Source organism: Phycodurus eques, chromosome 11 (assembly GCF_024500275.1).
Source record: "Phycodurus eques isolate BA_2022a chromosome 11, UOR_Pequ_1.1, whole genome shotgun sequence".
Taxonomy (NCBI): domain Eukaryota; kingdom Metazoa; phylum Chordata; class Actinopteri; order Syngnathiformes; family Syngnathidae; genus Phycodurus; species Phycodurus eques.
Window position 1 is genome coordinate 26,734,917 of NC_084535.1, and position 10,984 is coordinate 26,745,900.

Below are 10,984 nucleotides of genomic sequence, written 5' to 3' on the forward strand. Positions count from 1 at the left end.
TCAGACCAGAGAATCTTACTTCTCACTATCAAACTCCATGCAGGCTTTCATGTATGTGTCTTGCACTGAGGAGAGGCTTCCGTCGGGCCACTCTGCCATAAAGCCCCGACTGGTGGAGGACTACAGTGATGGTTGACTTTCTAGAACTTTCTCCCATCTCCCGACTGCATCTCTGGAGCTCAGCCACAGTGATCTTTGGGTTCTTCTTTACCTCTCTTACCAAGGCTCTTCTCCCCGATTGCTCAGTTTAACCGGACGGAATGAATACAGTATGCCACTCTCACTCTCTTGAGAATGTTCCATGCTGTGCATTTGACTGGTGGCTAAATTTGGTACAGGATGTATGGTCATAATGTATGATGCCTGAAAAATATGTCAGCATATATTTGCTTGCATTGCTACTGTACCAATGAAAGGTTACAACCAATAGCCTCTTTCATTCACACACTGAAAATAAATGTGTAAAATGCAAAAAGCCTTCATTTAATTCCAGCCTCGTCACAAACAGTAGTATTATTCCAACCTGTGTCATTTAACATGGACATAGAACAAATCCCTAAAGCATCCCTGCTGCGCAGTTGCGAGAACTTTATAGTTTTTACCAATGGAACGGTGGGTTTGTATTCACTGTTGTGTGTCCATCTGTGTTTTCATTGCTCCAGCCATTATCCATGTCGCTGTGGTCACATCCTTGGGAACCACAGCAAACACAGGTTTCCTCCATTTGTCCCGCTCCATCATCACCCGCGTCTTCTCTCAGTAAAAAACCATGTTGATCCCACAGTTCGTGGCCATCAAACACTTCAATCCCAGAGTCCCCTGTGAAGTGGCGGTACCTGCCCTGCATTGAATCCTTGTTGCTGTTGGCGCTTTGACCGTGGGGCTGCAGGATGTCTGGTGTGGCTGTGCAAACTGCATCACTCGGGATCGATATCGCTGCATTGTGGCAAGATTCATCAAGTGTGTCTGTGGGTGAAGGTGTTGCCACGACAGGTGTGTAAGGAGGAGGGGGAGTAGCTGGACAGTCGACGACTTCGTCATAGGCCGGCAGCAGGTAGGACGGTAAGATTCCTGAAAAAATGAAAATAAATAATTATTCACAGCCATCAAATAAAACAGCGCCTTTTACGGTATTTTTGAGCCAGCGTAGAAAAATGTGCTTTACAAAGTCCAACTTGTCTGTCTTGGCTTTTACTAATGACAATTTGGCGTTTTTTTTTTTTTTTTTTGACACTTTCATTTATACTCTTCCAATTTTACAAAACGCAAACAACTAGTATCACTAATTTATAAATCTTATATAACCCAGATACATGGCAAGGCATGGGCCAGTATTAGATCTGATGGTATGACCTTCAGCAAAAATATTAGTTTTACAGTATTGCGGAATCGCAAGTTCAGCTTTAAAATGTATTTTAAAATGCTTGGCTAATTAACAAATACAACTTTTTTCTATTGAACAAAATCAATTTTATATTTAAAACAACAACAAAAAATTTCAATTAGTGAACATGTATCATGTGAAGCCAAAATAAAATATTAAAAAAATAACTGAATCGTTATAAATAAAATCAAAGTAAATTGTACCTTAATTGGGCAAATGCCTGAAGCTTTATAATAAAGACTTCAGTCAATTTTGAATATATGCAGTAAATGAGTATAAATTTACATCGCAACAATAATCACAACATAAATGGTATATTTTTGTCTGTTTTAAAAAAAATAATTATTGAGTGCTGTAACCTAAAAGGGGAAGTAAACCCACAAAGTTATTTTATTTTATTTTTTTGCAAGAATGTTGCATGTGCCACCACTTAACAGAACACGGGCTTTCGCTCGGTGTTCCCATTTTAGGCAATACTACCCCCTGCTGGCGACCGAAAGGAATGGCGTATATATATATATATATATATATATATATATATATATATTATTTTTTAATATTTTTTTTTTTACTCCTCCCCCATCAAGACAAAGCAAGAAACTATGCTGATTAGTTAAGGGCTTGTACCATCAAGCGTTATAAGCCCTACTATAGTTCTGTGACAGAAGTCAAGTGAAATAGATATTTCGGAACACATTATACATGTTGGAAAATAAATTGTGGAAAACATACAAAGACAGAACTATCGAATCGTGTATTGTGGGGATAAACAAAACCAAATAAACAACAATTAAGCATGAGAGGGAGTGATGTTGTACTCACCAACCTTTTCGAAACGGAGAGCTCAAATTCTGTACGGTTTATATCATACACTCAGTACCAACATATAGAATTTAAGGATAGAAGTCCAGCTCTCATAAATGACAATAAAATGCATGTTAGTAGTAGTAAAAAAAAAACAAAAAAAAAACAAAGGGTGGGGGGATATTCAACAAAATATCTAGAGATTAATAGATTCTAAAAAGATTTGATAGTGACGGCCTTAATGTCATGTAACATGTTATCCATACTATGGCTGCAAATAATGATTATTTCCGTAATGGGTTAAACTGCCCCCCCCACCAAATTGATTTCTCAACAGCTACTGGTTTGATCCGTAAAATGTCAGAAAACAAGCAAAAACATTGATAATTGTTTTCCCAAGTAGAAGCTACAGAGCCCTTAAGGTGACATTAAAGAGAAAAAAACTTGGCTATAAACAACAATAAAATAAACATTGCGTACTGAGGCAACCATTGCGTTCATCTTGCCTTCCTCTTTTCAATGGTTTTTGGATTTCTTTTGTTCCGACAAAACATTCCTCCACCACCTGGAAACCTTGGAGAGAAAGCTCGCGTGCCAAAAACAAACAAACAAACAAGACAAAACACACCTGAGAGTCAACCTCGGATGCAAAGATGAAAGCAATAACTCCGGCAAGCCTAAACATCAGGAACCACATCCCAACCAGAAATCCAGAAAACATAAGCACAGAAGGCTCTCCTCAGAGAGTGAACAAGGACGACAGCAAACAAAATCAGCGGCATTAAACACAGAAATAAAGGAGCAATGGGCTGCATTTGGAAGACAACAAGCACTGGACTACAAAACAACCACAAATAGAAAAACTGCACAAACTCTGTGAAAAGAAAAAATGGAGTATAAATGACAAATGGGGATGCAACTTGTCAAAACACGCTCATGGACACAGAAAAAGCAGTCTCATCAAGAGGACTGAACATTGCTATTACACTCAGAACCATACCGTGCAAAGAATACATACAGTGGGTACGGAAAGTATTCAGACCCCCTTAAATTTTGGTATATTGCAGCCATTTGCTAAAATCATGTAAGTTCATTTTCCCCCTCATTAATTCATTCCCTGCCAATGCCATCTAAAGACGTCGATGGTGTTTTTTAACGGGGATGGGTGGGGGATGGTCTTGTGCAGTTTATGTGTGATCGTAAAGTCTCTGGACAACTGCAATGAGGAATGGCACCCTGTAGACGGCAACAATGCCTTGAGGTGAACGTCCCTCCCTCAGAGGAAGAAGGAGGGGGTGGGGTGCAAGAGACAATGAGAAGACAATGTATTGTGCAAACATAATGGCGGAAAAGAGAGAAGACAAAATTAAAAAAAATCTAAAACAAAGCTTTCGGTACTAGACGTTTATTGCGCCAAGGAAAGAAAGATATTCCTGCGACCGACAGGAATGACGCCTTAGATCATGCGTGGCAATAAAGGATGATGCTCCGAGCCGATCGCTTTCTTCCAAATGCTGGCCCATACATATGGCGAGATGCTCTCCGCCGCTTGCCTGCTGATCATCTGCCGACCAGGATTTGAAGAAAATGGGATCGTCTAATTCTGGATAACTGCGATGAAGATTGGCACCCTGTAGAGGGCAACATTGCCTTAAGGTGAATGTCCCTCCCTCAGAGGAAGAAGAGGAAGAAGAAGGAGGGGGCAGGCCGGCGGGGTACAAGGGACAATGAGAAAAGACAAACATAATGGCGGAAAAGAGAGAAGACAAAATGAAAAAAATCTAAAAAAAATACAAAATAAAAACGCTTTTTGGTACAACAAATGTACTGCGCCAAGGCAAGAAAAATATTCCTGCGACCGACAGGACTGATGCCTTTGATCATGCGGGGGAAAAAAGGATGACGCTCCGAGCCGATCGCTTTGTTCCAAAGCTATCGCGCAAAACGTCGGCCCATACATGGCCAACCTAAAAAGATTAACCTAAGAGAAAAGCAATTGACTCATCCAGGAGGCCACAAAGGAACTCAGGACAACTTCTAAAGAACTGCAGGCCTGTTCATGACACAACAATAAGGAAGATACTGGGGGAAAAAATGGCACCCATGGCAGAGTTCCACGGCGAAAACCACTGCTGACCAAAAAGAACATAAAGGCTCGTCTGTCTTTTACAAAAAAAAAAAAAAAAAAAAAAAAAACATGAAAATGATTCCCAAGACTTTTGGGAGAATATTATATGAACTGACGAGATGCAAATTGAGTTTTTCGGAAGGTGTGTGTCTCGTTACATCGAACGTAAATGTAGCACAGCATTTCAGAAAAAGAACATCCTACCAACGGTCAAACATGGTGGTGGTAGTGTGTTCGTTTTGGGCTCCTTTGTTCCTTCAGGACCTGGACAACTTGCTGTGGTTAATGGAACCATGAATTCTGCTCTTTAACAGTAAATCCTGAAGGAGAATGTTCAGCCATCAGTTTGTGACCTCAAGCTGAAGCGCACTTGGGTTCTGCAGCAGGATAATGATCCATAACACACCGGCTAGTCAACTCTGAATACAATCGGGCGTATACATGATTTGCACTACATTTCATCGAAACGGGCGTGAGACATCGCACGTCGTCGTTGAACGTCACGTCATTCATCAAGATGTGGCCCTTTGTCTATTCAGCAGACTGGTTGGGATTGTTTTTATACGTTGATTTAAAATCAAGCTTTATAATAACAACTTAATAATAAGTAGTTAAAAACAAGATCTTTGTCACATATGAGCTTCCGTCGGGAGTAGCCATATTTGCGGCATGTGTAAAGGTTGACATCACCGTGCATTCACGTCGAGTCGAAGCATGCGCAGAGTTTTTCCCGGCTCTATTCCAAAATTTACTTCTGATCGGGTTGGCAAAAGGATTATTATTCCACCCCTGTGAAACCGAATGATTAAAATTTGGATGTGGCCTGTTTATTCCTATGGAGCATTTTCATTCGGTTTGGGCTTCTAAACCGATTATTATCGGAATAGAAGGCTCCATGTAAACCAGGCTAGTCTTGCAGCTTTTTATTCTTTATTTCAGTCCCATGGGGATTCATATCACAGAGTAAAGAAAAACAATTTAATAGAGAAACAAGAAAGGAAATTATAACAACAACAATATTAACAACAACAACAATAATAATGATTTAAAAGTAAAAAATAAAATAAATACAAAATAAGGATTTTTTTTATGATTTCAGAGGCATGATTTCCTTTATCGTGATAATTTTGGGGAAAATATATCCCAAATATATAATAAAGCCTAATGACCATAATTCATTTTTATCCAATTCCCTTACAAGAAACAAGAATTTCAGAAATTTCACCTGCACTGTCCAGTATGCAGGTATTTATTTCAGTCACACTGGATGGATTTTTGGCTAGAAAGTTACCAAATTGATTTCCAGCCACTGAATTGTTTCGGATCGCATCGTTCTAAGTGAACCAATATCGAATCGGCAACCATACGAATCGATACGAATGATACGAATCGAATCGTCACTAAAATGAAGCGTTACACCCCTAATCTCAACACAATAGACAGTACTGGTAACTTCAAATTCACACGAAGAGGGAACTAACAGGACCATATAGTTCCTTGACTTAAACATACACCACAATGAAGATGGCAACACAAAAATAATAATTAAGGGAAACCCACACATACTGACCAATACCTCCTCTGATCATCAGAACATCCTACAGCACACAAACTGCGTCATAACAGACAATAAGGACAGACAGGAGGAGGAAAACCATCTACATCACGCTCTCATACTCTGCCAGTATCCAAAATGGGCCATAAACAAAGAAAAGCAGCAAGCCAGACGACATGAACAGAAGAAAAAGGAAAATGAAACACAAACAGGAAATGGACACCAAAAACAAGGACGAGTAACAGTCCATACATCACAGGAATAAGAGAACCCATACGACGCGTCATGAGAAAACATCAAATAAATACGGTAATGAAACAATACCAAAAACTCCGATAACAACTTGTATAACACATTTAAAACAGCATAACACCTACATGAGTATTCGTGCAGTAGTGCGCTATTTTCAGCGGCATTTAAACAGCCTCTCTCCCATCCGTGCTCTTCAAATAAAGCTTAAAGGACCTCTCTAATACTGTGAACATTGGCACTTATTCCATAGTTCTGGACTAATAAACAATGTCTGCAGAAAAAAATCCCCCCAAAATAAGACTAGTAAATTTAGGATAGATTTCTGATGATAATATTTGATTTTGAGCCATATTTTGGCCCATCCACATGTAGGTCCAAACCCGTGTGAGCCTGCTGACATCAGCGATGGAAAATGAGGACGTTTCCTTATCAAACGAGCACGTGTTTTGCGGTGGACTTATATTGAAAGTCTGTATGAGGCCTGTCATGACTCATCGTTTGATAAATAAAATGGACACTGTATTTTCCCGGACTCGATAAATTGTCAATGTTGTGGTGAGCCGCCGTGCGGATCATCGGCAGTTAGACGGCTGTGTCATTAGCGGCTAATTATTAGCCACTAGTGGGCTCATGGAACGTCGGGCTAACCCTAACATTCTTGCCAGTGTTGGCTCCGTCCAATACTCCACAGCCTTGCTCCATGTGCAACGCATAGATTCACAGAACAGACATTTAAGGGAACGTTAACCGTTCGTATTCGCTGGCCCGCAAGCTAGCCTGCGAGCTAAGGAGCTAGCGGGTTAAGGAGCTAAACAGCTTGCTCCACTGCAGCGATGTCGTTTGAAACATCAGCGCTTCGCTCCGAGTTGTTGTGTGTTAGTCCCCAATTAACAAACACGGGAAGGTTAGGTGTTTGTTGTGTTTGCTAGCCCGCAAGCTGACGAGCTAGAGAGTTAAGGAGCTACAGTGGTGGGAAAGTGTTTTTCCACGTTTGTCCTATCATCAACCAAATATAAATATTAGTCAAAGTCCAATCATCAAATTTAAATATTAGTAAAAGACGCACGTTATTCGGCCAGTAGTTGACTTCAGCAAACGTCAAGGTATATTTGTTTGAGAGGTCAAGGGCTCGCCTTCAGCGGACCAACCATACAGTAGCCGAGTTTACATGGAGACTTTTTTTGTCTGTCCGACTGAAATAATCGGAAGAGAAGGCTCCGTATAAGCCAGGCAAGTCCTGGAGCTCTTTATTTCAGACCGAGGAGGATCCATATCACAGAGTAAAGAAAAACAAGAAAGGAAATTATGATTATAGCAACAATACTGATTTAACACTCAAAGAAAATAAATAATTAACAAGGGCGGGCCTTATTTTCCATGATTTCAGAGGCATTAAATAAACAACAATATTATCGTTTATCATGGTAGTTTTTGGGATGATATATCTTCAAAAAAATGGTATCGTGACAGGCCTGGTATGGATGTTTAGACAATGAGTGAAAATAGTGAGGTTATTACATTTGGTTAGGCTTGTTTTGATAATCTTTTGCTGTAACGCTTCGCTGCAGAAAGAAGAACGCACACGAGGTAAGTGTATACACGTTCATTTCCGCCTATATCCACGGGTTTTGTCAGCTCAATGTTGTGTTGACTGCATCGTTCATCTTCGAAAAAGTGTTTGGGGAAGATGATGAGCAGGTGTTTGCTTTTAAAGGTTTTATTTCTGGTGGTGGGGTTGTGTCCGTACCATTTTAATCAATGACACTGCTCCAAAACAGATTGATATTATTGGAAATGGCTGCCTCTTTCATTTCCATGAGCAAAAACTACATAAAGAGAATTTGTTAGTGAAATATCGGCCATTTGGACACCATAGGTTTTTTTAAGGAATAACAAATGCCATATTTGGTATTTTTATGACATAATAGTTTATACGATTCAAACTGTTGCAACTTGTTTGCCTCCTTCATTTCCTTAAAAGAAAAAAAACTACTGATGTTATTTCCTTAAAAGTTTAATTGTAAATTGAATGTTTCATTAAGTCTTCTCCTGTTTGTTTTGAATTTTGTTCCATTACACTACTGAATGTGAAACGCACCGTGCACTTAAAACATACATGTATACTTATGTGGTTTTACCATGATAACCGGCCCACTGAGGATAACTATAACTACAATCTGGCCCGTGATGAAAACAAGTTTGACATCACTAGTGTAGAGGCAGTGCGCCTCAGATACACATGCCACTCCTTACTGAGATAGAGGGGAAGCTGAGAGTTGTTGTGAGCTTCTCTGTAGGCAATGAGGTTAATCTCGTTCTGCCGACGCTGCTGCTGGAAGCGTTGTTTGGCGCGCCAGTGCTGACACATACAACAGCATGTCAGGATGCCAATCAGAGTCCACACCAACCAGAACCCTGTAGGATGACCACAAAATATGTCAGGCACAACACAGAAATGCACACAAATAAATTCAAATTCTGTCATTGTTGTTTTTATCCAGTAAAGAAAAATACAATAATACATCATCTTTATATGTTTGAGTACATAAATCTGTGCACAACTAAAAGGTCCTGTTCATTGGATAATTGGCCAATGTCTGTGTTAAAAAAAAAAAAAAAGTGTAAGAACACCCAAATTATGACACCTTACAAACTGGTTGAAGAACACTTTTCTAGTCCCGTAATTCAGGGACAGAAACTGAAAAAAGTAAAGTTCTCCATTCCTTGTATCCAATGATGTTATGATGGGCAAATGTTTCTTCTTTCTGCTTCCGTTAAATTGCGAGAGACCTGCAGCAAAAATGGTAAACATTTTTGGCAAGAGAAAAGACACATTTGACATCGCATCCAACTCCTCTTGCCTAACTGGTCCACTCCTGACATTTGTCAAACATTCACCTGACATTATGGCTCCCTCTGTATGTCATGTAAAATCACCTCTAATTAAGTATTGATTCGAAGAAAATATTTTTTATATCAAAAGATTGTATTGTTTTTTTTTAATTTTAAATATGGATGTACAGTTTATATTTTGAAATGTTTCTACCTCAAACTGCTCTGAGTGACTAAAGAAGAGGGGAGTATCTTACACCACAGTTCATAGTAGTAACTGCAGCAATGTGTTTCTCCACAGCAGTGACCAGATTCACAGGTATAGCTCTGGTTGTCCAAGCCCATGCACACCAACTTCTCCTGTAGACACAAAAGAAATGTACTTTTGGTGTTGAAATTTGCTTGTCTTAAGTGGATATGTGGATTTGCCATCCATACAATTTGAAATGATTTCCCTTCTTCTAGCCTCAAACCTTTCTCGTGAAATACATTTTGATAGGGGCCCAGAGAAATCATGTCAGGAAAATTGGAGTGCACGCAAATAGCCAGCTCCAATATTCGATGGATGGAAATGATTACATGCAGGATGAATTTAGTTTCCAATTCAATAGTCTTTGTTAATCCAAATTAATAACGGTTTAGTGTATGGTTTAAGTGCATTTTGAAGGTCTGGATTCAATTGATTTGATACACCCGTTTTTTTCCCCGAGTGTATGTGAACACTTTCAGGATGCAGTTCTGCAACAACTACTCCGTCCCCCCCCCTCCACTGCAAAGGGTCCTTCCGTCCTTCCAAAATAACAAATACCACTCACACAAACTTCTAAGATAAATACAACATAAATGTGTTGTATAAATATATCAAAAAGAAGAATTAAAATCAATGAGATTTGTAGCCATATTTTATCTCTGGAAACAGACTCGTGTAATGAATATTACTGAAAAAGTGCGACCTCGTCTTTGTCTAAGGAGGCCTTGTGCTATGATTTCTTGGAAAAATGCACCAAATCACTTGGTTGATTGTCAGCGTGGAACAAAAAGAATTGCTTCTACATTTAGATAAATGCTTTTTTTTTTTTTTTTTTTTTTTGTATTATGGCAAGGAAAATGCAACGTGTTAATCGTGTCCGCTGATATCTATGAAAAGTAAAAAGTTGGAAAACGAGAATTAGTCAACACATTCGTAGCTGAACACCAAACAGTAATTACAAATAATATGTAATTGGAAACTAGCTGCTTCATGGCGAACACTCCAATGTCCCATAAAGTTATGGCTAGCGCTAGCATTAACCTTTCGACGTTACCTTTGCCACTGTAACCTCAGTCGCTAAACCTTCTTGTCCAACGGTGTACTCAAACAACCCCATTGCTGGAAAACACTACAGTTCGATTTCTATTCACTTTCCAAAATGCTGCTAAGTTGTCACATTGTTGAACAAAACGTCTACTTGAAGGGTGACTAACACCCAAAACATAACAAGTTATGCTAAACTTCAACAGTTACGTTGCCTCATCGTTCCACAATTGGTTGAACCAGGAATAGTGTCGTGCCGTCCCGTCTGTGCAGCCATTGGCCGTTCTCAGAAAAACAAAAATGATACGTTGCCCCAATGTCTACGTCATCTGTCACTAGGCGGGAGAGATCTTTTTTTTTTTTTTTTTTAAATCTTTAAACCAAGGGTGTCAAAATCAAATTCACGGTGGGCCAAAATTTTAAATTGGGACAACGTCGCAGGCAATACTCAATATTTAATGTTTCCCTTTTCTGTAGAAATGTAGCATTAAAGTTTATCATGGACAACAAACTTAAATATTGCTTAAACACTGAATCTGGAATAAACTAACTTTAACATTATCAACACGAGAAAGGCAATTTGCGACAAAAGTCACCAGTGGTATTTGTTTGCTGTTTTGTATTTAAACAGATAACATGAATTCTTCTGTCTCTCAATCTTCTATTTATCTATCTCCAACTCCCTTTTCTTTTTGATGTAAATCTTTTTTCAAAGGCCAATAACAAAACAACCCC

General features: G+C 39.2%; 1 protein-coding gene across 1 annotated transcript in view; it reads right to left on the reverse strand.

Annotated features, from left to right (window-relative positions):
- The window catches only part of wbp1la (WW domain binding protein 1-like a), a 17,055-nt gene extending 6,535 nt beyond the window's left edge, over window positions 1-10,520 (reverse strand). Inside the window, exons 1-4 of the mRNA XM_061690574.1 lie at window positions 10,260-10,520; window positions 9,213-9,315; window positions 8,377-8,538; window positions 1-1,071 (exon numbers count right to left, since the gene is read on the reverse strand). The exon at window positions 1-1,071 is cut by the window's left edge and continues 450 nt beyond it. Of these exons, the coding sequence (XP_061546558.1) occupies window positions 599-1,071; window positions 8,377-8,538; window positions 9,213-9,315; window positions 10,260-10,322 (801 nt within the window). The 5' untranslated portion in view covers window positions 10,323-10,520 and the 3' untranslated portion in view covers window positions 1-598. The remainder of the gene's footprint in view (window positions 1,072-8,376; window positions 8,539-9,212; window positions 9,316-10,259) is intronic.
- Between the last annotated feature and the right edge of the window lie 464 nt (window positions 10,521-10,984).